At 38.9% G+C, this 23,645-nt stretch overlaps 1 protein-coding gene across 1 annotated transcript; it reads right to left on the bottom strand.

Moving 5' to 3' along the window:
- Positions 1 to 112: 112 nt before the first annotated feature.
- Positions 113 to 23,644, bottom strand: LOC116708818 (zinc finger protein DPF3-like). The gene is made up of 11 exons (XM_032546860.1): positions 23,565 to 23,644; positions 12,795 to 12,955; positions 10,113 to 10,220; positions 7,708 to 7,835; positions 7,158 to 7,253; positions 6,954 to 7,014; positions 6,506 to 6,547; positions 5,547 to 5,687; positions 3,871 to 3,984; positions 2,988 to 3,750; positions 113 to 1,918 (listed from the first exon to the last, which is right to left on the bottom strand). Exons 1-10 carry the CDS (start codon positions 23,594 to 23,596, stop codon positions 3,590 to 3,592), a joined length of 1,044 nt encoding a protein of 347 aa, XP_032402751.1. The 5' UTR covers positions 23,597 to 23,644; the 3' UTR covers positions 113 to 1,918; positions 2,988 to 3,589.
- Between the last annotated feature and the right edge of the window lies 1 nt (position 23,645).

The raw sequence follows: 23,645 nt of genomic DNA on the forward strand, positions 1-23,645 counted from the left end.
CTGTAGGTCACTGAAAAGTATTGATCCAGTTTGGATCTGTTCTCCTGATCAGCTCAAAATGACTCGTCATCCTATGCAAGCAAAATATAAATAAATAAACGTCACTCGCTTGCACTTGTTCCTTATTTTGTATTTATTTTTTCAGAACAATAAAAATAGTTTACCAAACAAACACTTCTTCATTCTCTCCTTTTTGACTTCTATTTACAGCAGAAAAAAACCAACAGGAACAAAAGCAACACCCGGTCGTGTCCATTTCATCTCTTCATGGCTCCATTTGCACCCAGATCCTCCTCCTCTCAGCCTCCCTCCCTTGGCAGGCTTCTTAAGGAGCTTCAGGGCCTATTGCTGTGTCTGTGACGAGGTATACCGGCTCTTTAATAAAAAGGTGACACTTTATTTTAAGCAGATATTTATATTTTTAGCTTCTTGTTTAGAGATGCGAGCACTTCACCTGTTAGTATTTGCAACATTTAGCAGGTTAGGACACACATCTTTCACTTAGTGGTGTGACTTTGGAAGATAAGACACAATGACCCCATGATCAAACGGAAACGTTACATAACTGTTATAAGGGAAGACAAGATAACGGACACGTTTCAGAAGCAATTTTTGTCCAGCAGAGATTAAGAGGTAAAAAAAAAAAAGTTGGGTGAATAAAGGGGGGGTCCCTGAGGGAAGCAAGGAGAGATGATTTGAATGCACAAACAAGTCCTAACAGACGTACAGGAACAATGGAGCAGGGGTGCTGAATTTTCACACACACCTCTACAACAGTATGTGCAACCTTTGGACCCAATAGCTTCTTGATACAGTACAGGAAGCACCTTTTAAATGTCAGAAAGAAATCAGGCCCTCACAAACTACTTATGTAATTTCAACTCTCATTTAGGGTGTGAACATTTTCAGCCAAAAAGGAGTTTTTCTATTTAAGCTTTACATATGAAACGCATAGAAGTTCAAAGAAAATCAGCAAACAAGTAAAGCTTGTTATTGCAGGTGTGGCATCCGACTGCTGCCTCCCAGAATCCTTTGCAGATGTTGATTAAAAATGAGAAGAGAAAAAAAGAGGAAAATCGAAGTGCGGGTGTTGCCGTCTCTCCTCGTCAGCCGAATACAATCACTGATCTGAGCTAAGAAGCTAAACAATCACCAGGAAACAAAAAGATGCCTGAGTAGCTGTGAGTATTGTGCACCTGATCAGACAGAGGTATCAGTACAGACAGACAGAAATGAAGAAAAACTTAGTACAGCAGAGAAAGAATGCAAAACAGTGAGAAGGATTGCTGTGATTTGTTAAAGATCAACTTGAGAAATAGACTAAATCAGGAAAAGAAAAACTGTCAAAGTAAGAGAATTACATAGTTCAGAGGTCTGCATGTAATAGAGGTGAATTTGAGCACCGGCTCTATGGCTGCAGGTCAGCAAAGGGGTCAGGTGGTAGGTCACTGGTCCGATCAGGTTGGAGGAGTCATGGCTATCAAAGCTGGCTTTCAATGTAGAGCGGCAGGCTAGCACAGTGTTCAGGATGATGGCGTCTTCTTGTATCAGGGCAGACACACGGTCACAGAGCAGGAGGGTCAGTCGGGTCGCCTCCGTGGGCCGGTCAGGTACAACCCATCCAAAGGCCTGGCCTTTAGTGTTCCCATAGTTCAGACAGGAGCTCCCAGCACAGTGCAGATAGGAGAAAATGAGGCCGGATGCTCACATTTCAAATGTTTCAAAGGGGTTCCATACATAATATCAGGGGAGCAGTTGCTTGAATTAAGCCACGCTGCTCATGGAAGGCAGCTTCAGTCGCGCGTTCTGAGCCCAGATCAGGACAGACGAGGAGGCTCAATAGTTTCTGAGGGTTAAATCCTCTGCTTCACTGGTCATCCCCTGATCCCAGGGCAACATGGCAATGTGCTCACTGCTCCTGCATCATAGACAATCATAGTTAGAAAAGAATGGGGAACAAATGCATTGCAAAAGCATTCACACCCCTGGACTGTTTTCACATTTTGTCATGCTAAAACCACAAACTTTAACTTATGTGACAGACTAACAAAAAGTAGTTATGCAATTGTTAATTGCAAGGAACAATTTACATGTTTTAACTTTTTTTTCCTTTTCTTTTTTCTTTTACACAAATACAAGTGTGAAATTCCACACCATTTGCTCTGATACCCTTAAATAAAATGCAGTTTGCCTTCATAACTGACCAAAGTCAGCATAAACACATCTGTTGTGTGAAAGCCTCTGATGTTTGTTAGAGAACACCTCACAAGGCCTTTTTCAGTCCATCTTTGTAAAACAGAAAAGAGTAAGGCCCGACCGCAAAACCCATCAAAACATGGCCGTCCAGCTAACCTGACCTGCTGAGCTAGCAGCTCTCACAACAGGACACATGCTCTGCACTCCAAACAGCTGGCCTTTAAGAAAGAGTAGCAACAATGCCAAAACCATAAGAGGTCCTGTTTGCAGCCTCTGATGTCTGCAAACATCCATTTCATAACATGAGATGGAGAACTCATTTCAAATGTGAGTTTTCCATCACATCACCCAAAAAATAAATAAACATGGCAGTGGTAGCATCATGCTGCAAGGATGTATTTCTTCAGAAGTGGCAAGGAAGCTTGTGAAAGTATTGACAAAGTGACTATTTGATGTTTGGTGACACCTGAAGGACCTGCACTTTAATTAGGGGTATCTTACTCAAAAAAGGAGAAATATGAAAACACAACAGTTTTCAGATTATTTGTGAAAATGATGCAATATGAAAAATATGCTTCATCATAATTACCCTTCCATGTCATTTGTGTATTTTGCACAAAAAAATCCAATAAAATACATGGAAGGTTGTGATTAAAACACAAAACTCGGAAACAGTCAGGAAGCATAAATAATTTTGAAGGCCTTGCAGGTGAACAAGGTTAAAGGTCAGTAATCATGCAGGAAAGTCAACTTATTAATATGTCTGATTATTTGATTACTACATGGCTTACCTTTAATTTTTTATGTCCCTTTCTGTGAAAATAAGAAAAGACTTTCATATTCCAATATTTCCAGTGGCTTGTAATTTTCCTTAGTTCCTTCACTTTCACACATTCAACCCAGAATGAGCATAGAAGAAGACGTCTTCAAAGTCCCAGAAGATCTTCGATTGCAAGTATCGTCCTCAAAGAAAATCGACCACCAACCAAACTCATCACTTTAAAATTTCACCCTCTCTAATTTCTCCAGTGTTTGCATTTGTTCATAGCTTTTGGCTTCTTCTACCAACATTGGGAAGGGAAGAAAATCTTTAAAAAGCACACCAAGAGCATCTTCTGTTTTACACAGTTTTTTTTTTTAGGAAACATTGATAGTTTGTTGCATTAAAGGTCCGTTTTTACCCTATATTAATATATATAAAAAAATGTCTCCATAAATTATTCAACAATGTTCAGTAGATAAAATACCACTTGCATTTCTGTCCGGAAACTCTCACGTTGTGCTTTCTGAAAACAAAACCAAGAACAAAAATTTGAAGAAGAAGCAGCTGATTTTTGCCGGAGGGTAATCCATATATATATTTGAAAAAAGAGTCAGTTGAAATCTAACAAGTCTATCTGTGGCGGCTGGATATCCCGTTGCTATTTGCGGCCGGTTCTTCAAGGTCGTCGTCCTCAAAACCGTGAAAGGTGGAGGTGTCGCTCTCTGAGGTGGTGCCAAACAGTTCCTCGGCTGCTGCAAATGTGCAATCTTCCTTCTCCTCCCCACCACCAGCTGGGACGCAGAGCAGAGAGGGGCAACTTAGACCAAGAGAAAGTTACCTACATAAACCATTCTGAGCATTTTGAAGTTGATGTAGGTGATTACTTTGTGCATAGGAGGAAATTAACTCACTTGTGCATTGGCAGGCTGCGCAGGGAGACCCAGATTTACCCGTTTTCCTGTTTGCACCATGGCATTTATTACAGTAGTTGTTGGGAATGGTGGTTCCACCAGAAACCTTTGGACCTTGAAAAGATTTCAGGATAGAGTTGAACTCAAAGCAAGTTAGTTTTTTTTAAAGACACATCCAAATATGATCCTATTTGATGTTTTGTAAGGTAGGGTAGGGTAAGGTCATTTTATTTATATTGCACATTTTCAGCAACAAGGCAGTTCAAAGTGCTTCACATGAATTAGAAGGAAATACAAACAAGACAACAAACCAAAAGAAAGACAAAAGTATAAAACTACATATTGTTTAATAAGAATAAGTAGTCCATATAAACTTGTAGGAAAATCTCTGAATTCTTGTTCTGATAAAACTAGATGTTGGTTCTCCGTGTTTGATTCTATTAGTAAGTATGAAACTAAATGTTGCTTCCAGTTGTTCTGGGTTGAGTTCTAGATTTGTACAATATAAAGCTAAATGTTGGTTCTCCATGTTTGATTCTTGTGTCACAACAATATCCTATAACTGTGTAAATTTCAAAAACAAAAACCTTGCTGTGTACTTTATGTGGTTGGTAAGAATTCATAAGTCATCATTGTAAGATGGAAAGTCATATCTTAATGCCATAATTATAATATAAAGTCATATATTTTTCTTCCAATGCCTCAGTTATGAAAAAGTTTGGGTTTTTTTATCTTCAGATTAATTGATTATGAGATTAAATGTTTCATGAGATATAATTTTATTCTTGGGGGGAAAAAAACAATCACTACTGACTATGTTATCATTTTAATAAAGAACTCATAATTTACACTTTTGATGTCATGAGTCTCAGAGTGAATTTTGGTTTTTATAGTGATAATTATGTCATAAGTGTGTTAATAGATGCAAATTAAAGTCATTTATATTAAAACGACCTTTTGTTTAAACACAAAGTTCCAGCTCTGTCTTTTAATGACATAATTATAAGATACAAGGACATTTTAATTTCAAAGCTATTTTTAAGAGATTCAGTCATATTGATAAAACACAAATCTGACATAACTTATGACAGAAACAAAGATCCAGAGTAATAATTTTGAAAAACAAGCTTAATATTTTGACTTTCAATTATATACTTCACAAACTTATACAGAGTTATAAGTTTCACTCTGCATCTCTTAGTTGTGACCTAAAAAAACTCAAAACTATGACTATAAAAGTAAGAATTACAAAAATAGATGTTCATGTACATCACCAAATGTAAAGCACAGACAAGACTGAGGACTTGAGTCATCAGTCATTTCTAATTATTCAAAGGAGACAAACTTCTTGTAAATTTTTTAAAGTGGAGTTCATTGACGTATCTTCAGGTCCTTTCTTTGGGATTTGTTTGCTGTTTTTTGCCTTCTTCAGTCAAGTACAAAACATTTTTACTCATAAACCTTTGAATAGCATAACCTCTCAACTCTACAGATGGACCACAGTTGTTTTACACACAAGGGTTAACTTAGCATCTATAGCCACTTAGTGACAGCAGCTGGCAACAATATTTTTAGTTTGTCTAAAACTATCCAACCACTAGGACTTTACTACCAATACGTTTCCCAAAGGCCTACAAGTTGTGCAACATTTTAGAGCTTAAGTTTGGGTGTCTTACGTTTGTGCCGGTCAGTCTGTGGTGCAGTGGGGGAGCGGGATGCCACCGTGCTTCTCTCCCCGGTTCTGTCCTCCTCTGCCAGGTGGGAATGAGTGTAGTGGTAACTGAGTCCTGTGCGGTTCCTGTATCGCTTTGTACAGACTGCAAAAAACAGAGCGCATTAAGCTCAATATCTTGTTCATCTTATAAAAACAGCTTATTTTTATTGTGTCTGCAAATTAGAAAATATACTGCAGAACACACAGGAGCAATATTACTAAAATACTTTTTGTGTTACAACAGAAAAAAAAATAGCATCTGAAAGCATGAAAGAAATTGCTGTTTTAAAACTGTCTTCAAAATATTTGGGAGAAAATAAAGATTAACCTGGGGAAGCTTAAAGATACAAGGAGAGAGGGAAGGAGACACAGAAAAAAAGAAATGATAGAGAGAAAGACACAAGGTAATATAGTAAGAAGAAAGAAAGGAAGAAGAAAAGGAGGGAAGGAAGGAAGCAATTAGGCCAGGATTCCAGTATTTGAGAAAGTTTAAGATGCATCCCTGCTTTAGGAAGAAATCACAGGAATGCATCTAAAAGTTGCCAAACAGTGGCTATGGAGGTCTGGAACTGGAAACCACTGATTATGACAATGAAGTGGGGGAAAAAAAACTGGAAATGCCAATATTGTCCTATATATATTTTTCTTTTCCACAAAAATCCAAACCTGGAAATCTTTTCCAGACTGTGTAAAGACTCTGCTCTATGCTACACATGGCCAGAGAAACCCTGCTCACTTTGACAGTTTTTATTGCATGTCATTTAAAATACTTAATGGCTTTTAGACATTCTGAAGACCTTAGTACATCTTAAGTATTCAGTCCATAATACTTCCAAGCTTTGGAAAACTAAGATAACAAACAACAGTGCTTCAAAACAATTTAAAAAAGCTAAAAGAAGTCAACAACAACAAAAACAGTACCTGAGGTCAAAGTCTTTGAGTTCTGCTTTTGTTTGTATCTGTCTGAAACAAAAGAAAATGACAGAACAAATAGAATGAAAATTGGTTATACAAGTCGACACACTGCAGTAAAATCCAACACCCTCTTGCTTGGATTTTCCACATGCAACTTGAATATGCAGGGACACCTGAGGTGATCGTGACACAGGTTGCCTGGTTTCAGCTTAAGCGAACCAACTGGATGTGACTGAATTAAGTCTGGGACTTCAAGACAATATCATGATCTGTGTTTGTTTGTAAACTGCCTTTTGTTTTGATTTTTTCAAAAAAGAACAATAGATTTTCTGCAAAATACTCAGTCAATATGCAACAGCAAGTTCATTATGTGCACAAAGAGTACTTTGAATGAACAAGTATTTATTTTTGCATACATTATCTTCTGAAAATCATGATTTTTTTCTCCACTTACTGTCACAGACATATGGCTTATCATCATCCAGATCTGTCCTCCTCCGGCCTGAACCCCTGCCCTTAGCAGAAGAAACAATAAAGCTGCTATTAATGACTCCAACATACACATTCAACCTTCAGGCAGTTGCACAGATTTAAATATCATTACAAAAGAAAACTGCCACTTCAGTAGATGATTGCAGAGCGCCCTCCAGCTACTTACTCTTCCCTTTCCTCGATGTCTCCGCTTAGGAGTGTCCACCTCGTAGTCATCGTCGTCATTGAAAGCGTCTTCTGCTGCATCTGCTTCCAGAACTCTCTGAATCAGAAAGACAGAGAGATTAGAATGGAGCTGTAAATATCTGAAGCTAAATTTGATATTTTAAATCAGACAACAACCTTTTTTAATTTTATTTTTAAATGGAGAGAGCAGCTTAACAGATATCTGTTTCCTGTAAACAAGCCTGTTTCCACATGCTTCTGGTGGAATGTGTGATACTGAGATAAGTTTAGATTTACCAAAGTCTTCACTGATAAAATAACGAACAAAAAAACAGAACAAACAAAAAAAAGCACTGAAGCTTTCTATTTTCTCTATACCCAACATTTGTGTCAACTGCTTGTCACCCATATGCATTTACTAACCAGGTGTGAGGCAGTCTAACTCTCCAGCTCTCAGCTAACAAACTGTGCAGGTTAGTAGGAAAAATTTAGCTGATTTCGTTTTGCAAACATTTAGATTACTCAATTACTCAAAACAGTGTCTGTCCAACCTGGATCTCTAGCAGGCTCTCCTCATCATTCTTGGAGTTGTTCCTCTTGTCCAGACCTTCTCCTCGCAGAAGAGCCTCCAGTGTGGTGCCCTGGGTGGGCAAAGTGTCTCTGGACATAAGGCCACCATCTGATTGAAGGACAAAAGCAATTTATTAGGAATCATACAAATATCTCAAAGGAAAATGATACAATCCTCTAGCCTTTGCCATTTAACCTCAATAAGGACTGACTGAATCCGCAATTACTGGTTTCACATTGGCATAACACAGATAAACAATAAATAAAAACACAGTATCTAATTCTCCAATAGTAAAACATGGTGGTGGTAGTATCATGCTGCAGGAATGTTTTCCCCAAAAAAATCATCCCTACTTTTGATGAGAAAATACATGGAGCTAAATAAATGGCGAATTTGGAAGAAAGCTGCAAAAGACTTGAGAAAAATTTCACAGGATGACGATACTAAACAGAGTTAAAATGCTGCAGTCATATGTTTGCATGGCCCAGTCAAAGCCCAGACGTAAATCCAATTGAAAATCTGTGGCAAAACTTGAAGGCTGACATTCACAGACATTCTCCATCCAGTCTGTCTGAGAAGTTTTATGACGAAGAATGAGTAAAAATATAGTTTATAGATGTAGTAAGCTGGTACAAACAAAACTTGCAGCTGCATTTGCAATAAAAAGGCGGTTCTACAAAACACTGACTCAGGGGGATTGAACACAAATGTGTGCCACAATTTCCAGAATGTTATTTGGCATTACAAACCTTAAAACCATGTATTATTTTCCAAGTCCTTTGTATTTTCCTAACAAATTAAGATACACTGAAGCTTCAGCTTTAATATGATAAAATGTGCAAGTATTAAAAGGGTTGTGAATATTTTGCAAGGTATTTCCTCCTACAGTGCATTTATGAACAAATATTGTAGGAGGCGAGCAGGTTCTGTAAAGCAAACAAAAGTGTGACAGGCGGACAGATCTTAGTCACACAAACTCTTCCCAAAAGAGAGCTGCACGATCTTTCAGTTGGTTTACGGAGAGTAGCCACTTCAAAAGCCCAAGGCCCCCCCACTATCCAGCTTTCCATCAGCTCTTCATGTTACAACTACACAGACTAGAGAGACTTTTTGCTGAATATTAAGACATAAAAAACAGCAGACTGAAGAGGTATGAGGAAGACAAAAGGTAGGAGTAAGGAAAGCAGATATCACGTGGCAGCAGCCCCTCACCATTGTGTCTGCACACGTTGACTTTCAACTCTCCGCGACGAGACAACAGCCCCCCCCTCAACCACCTCCACCCTCACTCGTTCTCTCCCTCTCTCCGTCTAAACCCAAGGGAGCTGGGGGGCTAAAAATAGAGCTGGCAGCAGCCTGCAGCAGGGAGCTGATTCTGCATGCAGCCCCAGTCTCTTTAGCACACCATCAGTTAGACAGCGACACAGACGCTGGCTGCTGCCCTGTGCCAGCCACCTCTGGCCGGGTGCGCTACGTGCTCCGTGGACGAGACGCCAGATTCAATCAGGCTTCGTTTCACCTCTACTGGGCTCCTGCAGACGGCACGTATGCAAGCCATTGTTGTTGGAAAGGGGAAGGGACAGCTGGTGGTGGTGAAGCCTAAGCCAGAGCGGGTGCAGAGGAAAACAATAGACAACAATGGGGTGTTTTTAGGAAACAAAGACTCAGCTCATGAGTTATTACAGGATTTTGCTATTCTACTCCAAGATCCTTTTTCCCCCCTCATTTTTCAAACTTTCCAAAAATTGGGTTGGGTCTTAGGGATTTCTGCTAACACATGATAATGTTGCATCTTTTCATAGAAACTGTTGAAAAGATAAAAAAAGATGAGTTTGCATGAAAATCCCTCACATCCCCCCAGATTTGGGAAACAGAATGGAGCGGCTGCACGAGCTCAGCAACACTAGTCACAACACAGAGCTCGTTGTCGACTAATGCTGTGATAAAAGTCTCAAAAACAGAACAACAAAACCAATCAGCAAGGGAGCTGGAGAGTAGAAAACAGGCAGAAATGTAGAGGACAGCTGGAATGTGTTGAGTGAGTCGTTTCAAGTGGCAGCCACTGAAGGCCAAACTCCATTCCCTAACATTTATTAAATACTGTCTACTGTGGCCGGCCTCTGTCTCAACGCTCCCAGCAGTGGTAAATCTAATTACGTGTTCTACTTCTCACAAAACAAGTTTACCAGCCGTGGAAGACACAGCCACATTTCATTTATCTTCTGGAAAGAAACAAAAATATCTGCCATCCCGCTCTGCGCGCTGAGAGAGTCATTCGCTTGTGGTGAGATCATTTCAGATCAGCACCAGTGATTTAGAAGCTGGTAAGAGGTGGAGAGCCAGGCGGGGGGCAGAGATCGATGGGTGGGTGGGGAGGAATCTTACCGAGCTGAAGGCCGTAGATGCCCAGGCGGGGGTCCGTGGTGTTGTGGAGCCGCCTCTTCTTCCTCCAGCAGCGGGCGGGGTATGTGTACATCTGCCCCGCTGCAACACCTGCAAACGTAGATGCACACAGGCAAGGCAGTTTCAGCTCGGTAGCTGAAACTCCACACAAACAAATGGTTTGGTTGTAAAGAAGTTGTAACAATTCAAAAAAGTCAGCAGAATAAACTGTAATTTTTAGCTTAACTAGTTGCATCAGGTAGGTAACTCAAAATTCAATTTTTTTCTGTTCACCGTACCTGTGTCAGCACTGTTTGGAGTTAAAGATGCTACTGAGGGAAGAAGACCTAAATCTGGATTCTACCAAAGTAGTTCCAGTAGTTAACCATTAACTAGCTGATGCTAAAGCTAGCCGTTTAGCTGGCTTTAGAACTGGTTCTACAAAAGAACCAGTTCTTTTACGACAAACCAACAAACCAACTCGCCAGGACATCATTACATCCCTAAAATCACCTCATGAAAATATTTTATCCAAGTAGTTCTATTCTTTATTCTTACTTTTTCAGAGGGCAGGAAGAAAGTTTAATCTCACAAATCAAAATATTCAACTTGGTATCACTGTAAACAGATGACCTAATATTACCACATTAACTTACTGAAACAGTTTTAGTCAACCTTCTGTACTTCAGAATGCTTCACAAAACCATCAGCTGATCTCCATATGGCTCCAGGAGGACTGCCGAAGCAGTTAAAACTGGATTTATTAACTCTAGCTGATGATATTAAAAGGTCATGGTCAATTTTATCTTTAGGCAATGCTCATGCATTGACTCTCTTTAAACAGCAGGAAACAGAAGAGCAGTTTTATTCTGCTACTAATTAAAATTTTTCTTACTGTTTTGTTTAATCTCTTTCCAAGTTCTGCAATAACAAAATGACATCATTTTGTTCTTGCAAATTGTTCTCGACACATCATCTGGGCAGATTTTTTTCTTCTGTAGTGTCCAACAACTATTGGATGATTGGTACACAGACGAAGGCTGCAGTGGGAGGAACCTATGAGGACTTCCCAGAACTTCTGCATTTGTCTTCTCTTGAAGTATGAAATGCACTGGCCAAATTGAACTTTATTCCTATTCATGCTACTTAAAGGGAAAAAAGAAAATACTCCTAACAAAACCTGTTTATCCTCTGGCCTAGCTAACTGTTAGCTTGTCTCAGCGGTTTGATAAGCCAAACCAGAGGCTGCAGTACTGAAAACACAATGAAATGGTTCCAAGCAAGAACTAGGACCAATTTAGCAGTGGAACTGGTGGAAATGCATCCAATGCTGACATCTTTACATTGCAAGAGATGTTTGTGGTTCAACTTGGCTGCTATTTCAAGAGAGACTGAGACTGCAAGGATGAAGATATTGCAGTAAAGTTGATCTGTTTTATCCTTTTGAGCTTCTAACCCTTCTGTTATGCAACATGCTGGATTTGGAAATACTGGCAATTTTCTGAAAATCTCAGAGTAAGGATCTACATTCTCTAGGCAATACATGCAGGCTGCTTATTAACAATACCAATACTAACTGTGCTGAAGGCCCTTTAAAATGTCACCTCAGAAATTATTTTTTTTCTTAGTTTTAATGCAACAGTAAAAGTATGTTTTACAGCAACTACTTTCAAATCATCACCTCTGCTTCCATTAAAAATGAAGACAGGATAGCTAAAAAGAAATATTTTGAATGCTGGTAACTACAGTTCTCCAGCAGTCACCCGAAGATCAATGTATGGAATAAGAATAGAGCAAAGAACTGCTTAAACTGTATTAAGTATTAGCATATTGTATAAGTACAGTACATGAATGACCTCTATGCCTGTAATATATTTGTCGATGCATCCTTACTGTAGCAGAAAATGTTTTCAAGCACATAAGATGTGCTATTGTTATTAAGAAACTTCAACTAAGTTTTGTTGCCAAAACAGCAGCTGTAGACAGATGGAATATTTTCCATAAAATTATTCTGCTTGGAAGATCTGGTTAGACTGCTCACTATCTGGGATCTACTGCATGTTTTCAAAGCAAAAAGAAGTTAACACTGTTTTCATATGTCTGTTTATTATTGTTTATTGCAAGTCATATCACCACTGCAACATTCACCAGCAGTATTGCGTGTTTCCTTTTTCTTTACCATAAATTAGTCTCTTAAAACCTGTTTAAAGACTTCTTTCTCTCTTACAAGACGTCTTTGAACATTTTGAAAGTAATTCAAAGACTTCTTACAAGCCTTTAATTATAATTTACAATTTCAAAATTCTGTTAGAAGAAAAAATAAATAAAAAAAAGATCAGCCTATATGATCTCCACAGGATGAGGCTGTAGTCATAAACTGCCTGGACAGATTCTTTAATAAATACAATTATGATGATAGTCAGTACGGGCTGAGATCTGTGTATAATAGGCTGTTGCTTAGAGTGCAAATAGCAGGTTTCTCACAGTGAGTCAGGGAGATTATTACGGATCATCAGAAAAAATTTCAGCATGTAGTCTGCAACAAGTCTCATGCATTTTATTCACTGCTGTGAACAGCAGCCTCCTGAGTATAAAAGTGCAGCCTGACCCAGAACAGGGAGTACATCGCTCTGTGAATTCTGTGCCTCTTTTGTGTGTGTGAGTGGGGTGTGTGTGTCATCCTACCAGGGCTTCGGTGGTGGCGCTCCATCCAGATGTAGCAGTTGTTCTGGGCCACGCCAGTCTGAGAGTCCAGGAATGGCAGGCGGACGCTGCGTTCGGCACACAGGCGGGCATTGTAGCTGCGGCACTGCTCAATGGCGTCCTTATAGAACTGGTCGCCCAACCTTCAGCAGGGAACAACAGCAGCAGAGGTAAAGGCCACTGACAGTGTGCTCACATGCAGAACACAAACAAGCAATCACTTTACAGGATAACAATAATTTCAATGTGTAAGCACATGAGCAAACTGGCATTCTGCTGCAGAGATTGTTTTGGTTATTGTGTGCTGAGTTTCTGCTGTTTCTGTGAAATAAATGTAAGATTTTTAAGGTGTTTTTCACAACAATTGTGATTAAAATTTTTAACTAAGCTTCATGATGACAACCAGCTTAATTAAACTAAAAACTCATTTTGAATTGACCCAACTAAAGCAAGTTAAATTAAGTTTGCCTATATTTCAAGCTTGGGAATGTAACTCCAGTCCTTTTCATACTTAAAGGTAACAAGAAGGTTTTAGACCTTCACTTTCTAAACTAACCACAATAAAAGAGTCTTCCGACATGAATCTTGCTGTTTGTAGGAAGGCTGAATGTCTGGCTTTAAACTCCTTCTGTTTACTAATCTAGTCCATGGGCTTTGTAGTTGTGTCAAAGGGTGATATTGCCAAAATTCCTTAGCTAAAACAAAGACACATGGGTTAAATGAAGAGGCCGCATTTCTACAACCCCCCCCCCCCAAAAAAAAAATTTATAAAATAAAAACATGATGGAAGAACCATTGAATGAACAAATGTACAATTATACATTTATACAAATACAATTACAAAAATTTAAAATACAACATTTTTGAAGTAGGGGTGGACACTTCATGTAATATCCAATGTTATGTAATTTTTAGATTCTTAATTGATTCACAATTGATAAAATTTGTTCCGGAACTTAGTTAAGTTCATAATTATTCATAACCTTTAAATTTGATTTTCAGTCATTTGACAGAATTTTATTTCTGACATTTGACCAGCTTCTTTTGTTGATCATCTTTTTGGTTATAAGCTCCAAGTTCTACATGCCATCACTCTAATCTTAAACTGCTCTTTACCATTACTAACAGTCATTAGAAATACGCTAGTAAAATTAAAAATGTCTTAGATTTTAATTAATAATACATAATCAAGTCTAATTTTTTCTTGATTGATCTGATTAGTTATCAACAAATACTGAATTTTTTTGTTTTCTTGTTCACTGAACAAGAAAATTAAAATTCATATTTTATGCATTTCATCCACTTTATTATGAGTTTATTGCAAATCAGACAAAGGCTGTTTAAATTATTTTAATGAGACACTAGATAAAGTACAGTTTCCTCTTGATCCAAGTATGAACTTGAGCTACTGCTCCACACTGACGGTCAGCAGGCAGAAATAAAGCCACTACACTTCTTCTTGCTATTTACATATATTTCCAGGAAGCATAACTGACATAAGATGGAAAGTAAAATCTACCCATGTTAATTTAATAGTGTTGTTTATGTATTTATTTAAATAAAAAATAATAGTCAATAAATGTCATTAAGTCATCCATCACTTTTTCCTCTCAGGGTCATGCTGTCTTTATCAACAGCAGCAGCCAAAAGTGTTTCTTTTCCATCTTAAATTTTCAGCAGCATAGGAATTTACAACAAAAACTTATAGAATGACCTATGTGTGTATCACAGTACTGTGAAGCCACAGTATTTTAAATTTAGAATCTCATTGACATATCAACAAAGACATTTCTGTACACATCTGTTCAAACCATTCATCTTCCAGTCTAACATTAGGGAGAAATTATGGACCCCCCCCCCAAAAAAAGCAATGCAACCCACTTATAACTGTTCGACAACACTGCTGCTCCCACTGTGAAACACATTATTACCTCCGTGGACTGAGCTATGCTGCTGCTGACTGTGTGAAGCTCATCACCGAAACAAAGACTCTGGGGGTTGATGTGAAGTCACTCCTTTGACCGACAAGCAGCTAAGACTGTCGCAGTTTAGCTCCACTTTTCTTGGTGCCACTGAGATTTTGGCAGTCCCTCAGGGTTTCAATGTTAATATTCAGAGAGAAATGGGGGGTGGCTATTTCACATTCAAGCCCTCAATCTCTGCCACACGCCTGGTATGGTAATTAGCCTACTTAATTAATCTCAGCAGAATTCCTTGCACAAGGGCAGCTTCTGATTTTCACGAGAAAAGATGGGAAAAAGGCAGCAACTCTTGTGACAAGGTGGTTTGTGCACCTTTTAGCAGTTTTTTGTTCAATTACAGGGCCCAAAAAAAGGCAAATCAGAGCAAGGGTTTATTCTGGAATATTCTCCATGTGTTTTCAATTAGCAAGGTGGCCATTTTGAAGTGAAACTAATGAGCTGTAGGTTGTGAGTCACAGTGCAACTTTAAAGCTGAGACGAAGAAGCTGGAAGGGCGACTTTTCTGCATCCTCCATGCTTTGATCTTCATAAGGAAAACATCCAACAGAAGGACAGCCACATCACGGATGATAGTCCTTAGAAACTCAAAGCTCTGGAGGAGAAACAAAGCTGTGTGTTTGAGTTACAGGAGAGAGGAAGCAGTCTCAGGTACAGCAGGAGCACAGGTGAAGGTGAAGAGGTGTGAAGATGAGAGATGAAGAAAAAGGAGGCGGCAGGGGGTGTAAAACAGCAAGTAGGCAGGTCAAGACAAATACACACGGTACTGTATTAATTTCTCCATATTCTGATCTATCTAGATATTTAATCTACTTAAAGAATGTACTTTTTTCCACGTAAAACCACTTTTTCTTTTCATTTCACACTTAAAAACAGCTAGAGTGGCTTGTTATGAGCTCAGACATATTAAGTACCTTCGTCACTGACTTCAGACAAATATTTGACTCATAAAAATTACCACCACTCAGCTAGCCATAAAATGTCTGAACAATCAAATTTGTACCATGTGTTGTCTAAAAGTAGAGCTCCAATAAGTAAGTTCTGTGTTTCACTCTTGTTTACATCTGGATGTAAATTACACAACAACAACCAGGGGATGTGAGCTTTCTTCCTCCAGAATGGAAACATAAAACTATAAAATATAGCAAAGAGTCTTATAATTTTACAAAAGTTATCTTGTTTTGATTTTGTAAAAAACGGTCCCCTAAACCTATTTACTGGTTGTGCAACCCTTTGCAGCAACATCCATCATAAAGCGTTTGTGATAACTGGCAGAGAGGATTTTACATCACCGTGAAGGAATTTTGTTTAAATATTTAGCTGTGGCCTTGCTGGTGTGTTTTGGATTGCTGATGCGTAAACCAACTGCGCTTGAGCTGAAATTCACCTATGATGAATTCTCTTTCGGGATTTTCAGCATGGTCAAAATTTCTAGCTCCATAAATCCAAAGTCCAACTTTTGTCTCACTGTTTAATGGGATATCTTCACGTCTTCAAGTCTTGATAAATATGTTTTTAGAAAATCTGAGATGAGCCTTTAGGTAGCTTTTGAGGTAGCCCTATGTGAAAAGGCATGTCCTTTTTTGTAATTACTCATGTTAATTTTGTCTGACATTAAAATCTGATTGATGATACAAAACATTTAAATTAAATAACACACGCACACCCCCGCACACGCCCACACACAAGAATGCTAGGGGTGAACCAATTGCAGTTTTTTGGCTGATCATCAATCTTTAAAAAGCCTGATCACCAAAGCAAATTTAGGCCAATACCATTTGTTTTGTCTGAAAAGTGTGAACGTTGCAAGTTGATAGCTACACACATGCAGACATGACCCGGTGGACAGGTCTGCCAGTTGTTCCTCTCTCACATCAAAGGCCACAGTGGCTGATTTGTAGACCTTTGCATAGGTAGGTATGATTAGTGCAGAAGGTTGGCTTCACATGTTTCAGCCAACCACCTAAAATTTAGGAAACCCTGGCTGATCTATTGTGCACCCCTAATTAAAACCATGCAGCTGTCTCATAAAATACATGAACTGTCAAAATGTACCATATGTTCCCTGATACCAGAGTGGATAAAACTAACTCATGTGCTTTACTAACACTAATGTCGGCACACAGCTGCTATCAGACATAAGCTTTGCTGAAGTCTACGTCAAGAAACTTCAGATTGCTAAGGTAATTGGCACAGAGGTTTAGAGGGTTGGATGAATAGCAAAAGGACAGATGACAAAGTGGAAGACGGCTGTCTGTGCAATGAGACGTCCTCTATCAGAGGCCTGCCACTTCAAGCAGCAGGTGCACCAGCTAAGGTGAGAGATCTTTCTGACACCTGTAATGAGTGACAAGACCTACATGCCCAACGACACAGGAGATGAAAGAGACCCACACCAACTCCAGACAGCATGCGTTGCTTTTATCCCGTTCTCAGACATTTACGTTGCTGTTCTGCAACTTTTAGGACATTTTCAAACAGCTGCAAAGTTTACAAACCAACAACATATTAGTTACAGACTAATTCAGCTTTCACAAAAGTGCAAATGTGAGTGCCAAGATTACAAAAGTGAAGCAACAGGCTGGACAAATAAAACCAGCCTGTTGTTTTAAAATTTCAACAAGCCTAAAAGAATAATGGTGCAATCTATTTATACTGAGAGATTAGGAACGTCAGACATGACTGAGCAGCCCTGAGTTTAGTACTCAGTAAGGTTTTTGCACACATAAAATATAGTGAAAGTCATAGGCAGACAAATTGGGACAAATTCCTACCTTCCAGTCTTTTCTAATGAGAAAACTTTGGAAAATAAATGCTTACACTTTTAAATAGAAATGGGATTTATGGCTTATTGAAAAAGTTGTTGAAAAGACTGCTTCATTTTTCTATGGATCAATTTTTAGGAAACTTGTTTTATCTAAGGAAATTCCTGAAAAGAAGCACAGGGTAGGGTCGGGTTTTTAAGTGGTGAAACAAATTATTTGTTTACCTAGACTTCAGTGAAATTTTTATGACACATATTACAGCATGCTTTACAGTTTTTGTCTTAAGAAAATGGATCCAGAAGGTACGCATTCTCTGACTTAGATTGGTCATTTTCATTGACGTATTCCCCATGTTCCTGTTAGACTGCTGTGTACTCGGCACTCAATTGAAGGCAGTGTGGGTAGGTCTGCTGAGGTAATGCATATCAAATAAGCACCACACTTGCAATCAGCTGTGCTTTTTCCCTTGAGCCCGTTCTCTGTCTCACCCGGTGTAGCAGCAAAGGAGGAGCTTACGTGTGCATCTGTGTGAAATACTGCAAAAAAAACAATAAAAAAAAACCTTACAACTCAATTATCGTTGTTCATGTTAATGTGCCGGTTAACACATTGGTTTGTTTGTAAATGTGAAGGCTGTACTACATTTTTAATCTGCTTAATGTCTTACGCTTTCTAGTCTAAATAAACCACAGGCTTGCCGACATGTTGTAGACAATACAGTTTATTTCTAAGCAACTTCTTATATTTCTGTACTAGGTACAAAATGTTCAACTAGATTTTCTGGTGGATCTCTAGTGCTCAGTTTTCTTTTGCATAACTAAGACTATAATTGAATTAAAAAATTATGTGTTTCAGATATGCATATTTTGGTCCAGTAGCTTTCACATTTCACTCTTTAGCTACAACTTCTTGTCTAAATATAGCAACCTCTTGTCAAATGCCATTTTAAGGAATGCAAAACTATCAGTGACACACACACAGTTGAAACTCCAGGGCTAATTTACAGAACTAGCAATAACACACTTGGTTTAGCAGTCCAACAACAATTCAATTTTTTAACAAAAAATATCCAGTTTTCATAGATTGGTTTATATGAAGTGGCTAAACTGTTAGCTTCTACCATATGTTTGCTTACCTGACGCATTTTAAATTGTAAATCTAAAACTATAGCTTTTAAATGAATGTCTTGTGTCAAAAACTCCACTAGTCTTCATTGTTTGAAAATCTGAGTCATATTTCCCTAAAACTTGTACTTGCCTTTTGTCTGGCAGCCAAGTGGTGATGTTAGAAGTACCAGAGAATGTGCTTTACATCCTCACCATCTTCCAGCTGAGTGGACAAGGTGAGTGTGAGTAGAATGAGGGCGAGATGGAGTAAAAACAAATCTTGTGGCCAGTGGGGCCTCCACTATCAGCTTGTTTCTGTCAACGGTTCGCCGTGCCACATGGGTGCATCCGTAATGCGAGCATGTGTCAACACACAGTTTGCATATCTGGCACTGCAGCTCCCAGGAAGGATCTGACTTGTGAAAGCGCCAGTGTCTACTTTAAAATGTACCCAAGAGAGTTGACTTGCACATTATAGAAAAAGAGAGAAAATCAAAACTAGCATCTTGCACATTCTCTTTTAGAGGGTTTCCTAAATTTGCAGGTGCACTGCTGCTTCACAGGAAGCCAGAACCGCCACATATCAAGTGAGGGGGAGGGCTTGTACAGAGTGACTGCATCCTGACAACAACCTCTGATTACACCAATCCGAACAGCGCAGTCTGGGTGAGGGCAGGAGCAAAACCAGACAGTACACCTCCACAATCGCTCAGCAAATAAACAGCAGGCCTGACTCACTCAAATTCTACTCAACCCTGTCGATGAGGAAGTCTGCAAACGGGCCGATGTCGTTTCAGGAGAGCTGCGGATGAAAGATTAGTCCAGCCGGTTGAAAGCTCCAGCTGTGGCTAAATTTTAATGAGCAATTTTACTAATTAAATATCCCAGATTCAATTTTAATCAGCAGATTTTGGAGATTGCCAACGTCCTGTTCACAGACCTCACACAATCGTGCAACATTCACACAATCGTGAAGCTCCAGCGCTTCATCAGCCTCATCTTTAGGAAAAAAGTCAAACCAACATTTCATTTCCCCAAAGTGAATCTTCTTAATACAAAAAAGGTCAAACTGTTCCACAGGACCGACACCCAATTAGTGTCAAGTGTGACTAATTATAATCTGACAAACGTGTGAAATGAAGTCAGAAACCCAAGACAGAGGCTAATTATAGCAGATTGAAACACTTCATTAAGCACAGCTTATAGCAAGGAGACATTCCACATCAGAATGCTAAAACTGCTCTGAGATGAAAACAGTAGCTCCACTGCAGACACATGAAGAAGTCTGTTGGGATGTAAGAGTGAAACAGTTCAGCAAACTAACAAGAAATACTTTTTGATTAAAAAAAAAATTCTCATGACAAACACTGCTGATTTGTGTAAAAGCGTTTAAGTGAAAGCCGTGATTTTACTTGGTAATTCCCTTGTTGGCAAAACTGAAACATGGCACAGATGGATTTATTTTTTTTTTTGCAGTTCTTCCAGGGATAAAGGTGGATAGTTCTCTCCCTGCAGGCCTCTGTGAGTGTTCTGCAACATTTTAGGAATTACTCTGGGAATTTAAAATGAGCTTTTTTGTAGCTAGGGAGTCAATTACATCCACATGGAAAACCACATGTAGGAGAAAAGCACGACCAGGCCCAAAACTGTAGATTGATTTCTCTGGAAAGTGGATAAAATTATTCAAGATATAAAGACATGGAGATAAAGACATATAGCAGCAAAAGCCAAAATTGGACATAAAGGAAAACATCTGAATCAGACCCCATAGTGCTGCCATATTAGTTATGTTTTGCTCATAGTTAGAAATATTTTTTACTTAATGCATGTCCAACCTTCATACTAATAGTTTTTTTGTTTACTTTTACTTGATTGTAAAGTGACCAACATTCAACTGCAAGGACTGTAAAACAGCCATGCATTGCTGGCTGTTTTACAACATACAATTTTCAGCTTGAATGGGCCATACCAGAAACTTAATAAATAATCCTTTTTCCTGGTCAGTGACCCCATCATGTTAAGAGTTACCAGGTCAGTAGTTAGAAAAGCTAATTAAAAGGAAATATTGACATTTCTCATGTCATTTTTTTATTCTGGTTATTTGCAAATTTTCCACAAGGAAAAAAAACAAGATAAACCAAAAGTATTTGAAAAGGTTAAAGGAATGTTTATTTTATCTAATCTATATGCCATTTTAAAGATTTCAAATGCAGTGCAATTTGATAAAGGAACAAAGTTAATACTTTTGTCAGTTTCTAATTTACATATTCTCCATAATGAACAGGTCTATTCAGGCTTGAGAGTAGCACAGAAGCAATGTGCAACATTATGGACTTATTTATCAATGAATAACCAGAAAACTAGAAATGCAAGAAGAAACTGTCATGTGACCAGAAGCAGACGATTTTGTTTTGATTCACTGGTTGCACTTTTCTCAATTAGCAAACACACTATTTGAAAGTGCTAAGACATAGTGCTGACAGAAACAGTTTGTGCGTAATTTAATGAAGAACATATTTTAGTATCAGTGAGGTGTTTACAAGGAAGTCAAATAAAGTACAGATATGTAAGAATGGGACATACAGGGCACTGAGATGCCTGTGGTTCACTCAGGCTGCAGGAGAGTGAGAGACAGATAACAAAAAGGCTAAATGGTTGGATTTCCAGTTAAAGTAAGGAAATTCTGAGTTCTGCTGAGTTTTAGTAATGGTAGCCATGCTAATTGCTAACGTTATCATTATGATTTTTTCCATAAGAATAACACAGGAAAGAGCAAAAATAGGCTAGTTATTTGACCTATCACATCACGCAACTCAATTTTATGAGAATACAGGCTGTGTCAGTTCTCAAAACTGAGGTTGCAGAACTCAGCATGGCCTACAACTCAGAGAATTCATCTGCTTAAAACCTGTGTGGGAAAATCCCATAGCACTGACCTCTGTGTCAAAAGGCCTCATGCAGGCAGGCTGTCCAAATGCATTCAATGCTTTAAATACAAATAAAGCTGTTGGGAGCCATCTTAAGTATGTTATCATCTCCATCAGATTCTGCTGATCAATATATTCCTCTGATCAGACATGACATGATGATATTAAAGTTCTATGAGAACCCACAGACTCATATTGCTTTAGTCTGCACTACAATCCCTTTGCTGTTCATAGTGGTTACAGGTTTATGACTACCTCCAAGAGCGCAGTACTGGTGGGTCAAATTCAACCCGTGCTTCAATCTGCATCAAGGCCTTTTAGTTGATTGTGAAGCGTAATAAGCTCACGAAGATCACGTACCAAAAGGATCATCTGATAGGGGTTGATGATAGATGTAGTGGTTTTGGATCAAATAAAAGATGAAAAAAAATAACTGTCCCGATTTATGCATCAAAGTATAAGTATCTCAAGTGTATCTGATCATTATTAAAGTACAAAAAGTGCAACAACACAAAAATTGTTGGTTGATGAGCTCATACACCAGAAATGAGGGGAGTTCTTAGTTTTTATGGATTCAGTGAATAGGAAATTAGAAATTATGTTTGTTTTTTTGTCCAAATTTGTCTAATTCTGATCTCTGGTTTTGTGATTGGTGTATCACTACAAATATATGCATAGTAAATGGAGTAAAATGCAAACAAGAGTTAACATATAAAGGTGAAGACAAAGAAGTAAAAATGGTAGAACATGATTGGAACCTATCTGCAAGATACAATTTGAGCACAAATTATGTTTCTCTGCAGGGTTTGTGGTTGCTTTGTGGTAATTTTTTATAGGTTTGGTTCCTCGGTTAGACTGAGGCAACCTAGAAGCCCCGTCGCGTGACAACTGGTCCAGGAATATGCACCTTGATCCTCCACTTCCACTCCACAGAGGTTGCACGGTACCTCTGTGGAGGAGCAGATGGTTCTTCTGCTTCAACCCAGCACTTCCTCCCAGTTGGAGCATCTCTCTGACAGATGGGCCCAGGATCCTGGACCAGGCTAATCTCCAGCACTCCTCCACTTAAAGGCACAGTGGAACTACAGCTCTACCTCCTCAGTCCCCACTGAGCCAGGATCATTAGGAGACATCAATAAAGCCAGCCTGACTGCTGCTGTCACGTACAGCTGAACTGATCATGCATTAGAAGCTTTACTAAATTATAATGCAATTTTACTTTAAAATGACAGGAAGCAGGAGACTAAGTCACAGTTATTCCACAGTGTTAACATTAGAGAGACAGTACAACAGAACAAAGGATAAATGGGGGAAAAGATGGGATATTTCCTTGATATTCAGGGATTAAAATTACTTTTGCACACATTGTTTAATCATTCAATTTCAAACTAAAATTGCTGTCACTTTTTTTGTAAATTCGCATGTCTTGCTTGCAAATACAAAATGCCTCCTCCCTTTCTCGCCCGCCTGCTTGCTTTGCTTTGACCGGGTCTTGACCACGTCTGCGCTCCATGGAGCCAAAGTTGACATGTCGACAATTCCCACAACTATAAGGGACTTTGGAAATGCCAGGAGATATTCCGCTGCTCCCTGTGCCCGAGCCAGCTCGAAAGGAAATCGGCTTTTAATCATTCGCTGCGGCGAATCGGCACGTTGTCGACAGTTTTCAAATAAATGTACAGCACAGGAGAGGCGACACTCTGCCTGAAGCGAGCAGGGGAGAAGCCCCCTTCAGTGCTAAAATAATGTCAAGGAGCTGTTTGCTCATGTTAGAGTCTAAATGTTGAAATTCAGCAAAAATAAAAGAACAGCAGAGGGCTACTTTGACATGAAAGAAGTATAGAAAATATATTCGGACAGCTTCGTCTGCCTTACACAGACGGCTGGAAATGACGCACACGAACGGAAATCACCAATGTACTGAGTTGGCAGCAAAGTAATTATTCAGAATTTGATAAATGTCTAAATTACTTACGCTTTCAGTGGATTCTGAATGACAGCCGCCATTTTGCTACAATGTAACGCAATATCGGCGTCTTGCAGTTCTGAGGGAAAC

Source organism: Xiphophorus hellerii, chromosome 19, assembly GCF_003331165.1.
Source record: "Xiphophorus hellerii strain 12219 chromosome 19, Xiphophorus_hellerii-4.1, whole genome shotgun sequence".
Classification (NCBI taxonomy): domain Eukaryota; kingdom Metazoa; phylum Chordata; class Actinopteri; order Cyprinodontiformes; family Poeciliidae; genus Xiphophorus; species Xiphophorus hellerii.

What these genes read in the sequence shown, in the direction of transcription:
- LOC116708818 (XM_032546860.1), bottom strand. Translation starts at nt 23,596, where the DNA reads ATGGCGGCTGTCATTCAGAATCCACTGAAAGC. An exon ending in GACATCGAGGAAAGGGAAGA is followed by an intron (nt 7,015 to 7,157) that starts GTAAGTAGCTGG and finishes TCTTCTGCTAAG; the next exon opens with GGCAGGGGTTCAGGCCGGAG. An exon ending in ACAGACTGACCGGCACAAAC is followed by an intron (nt 3,985 to 5,546) that starts GTAAGACACCCA and finishes AATCTTTTCAAG; the next exon opens with GTCCAAAGGTTTCTGGTGGA.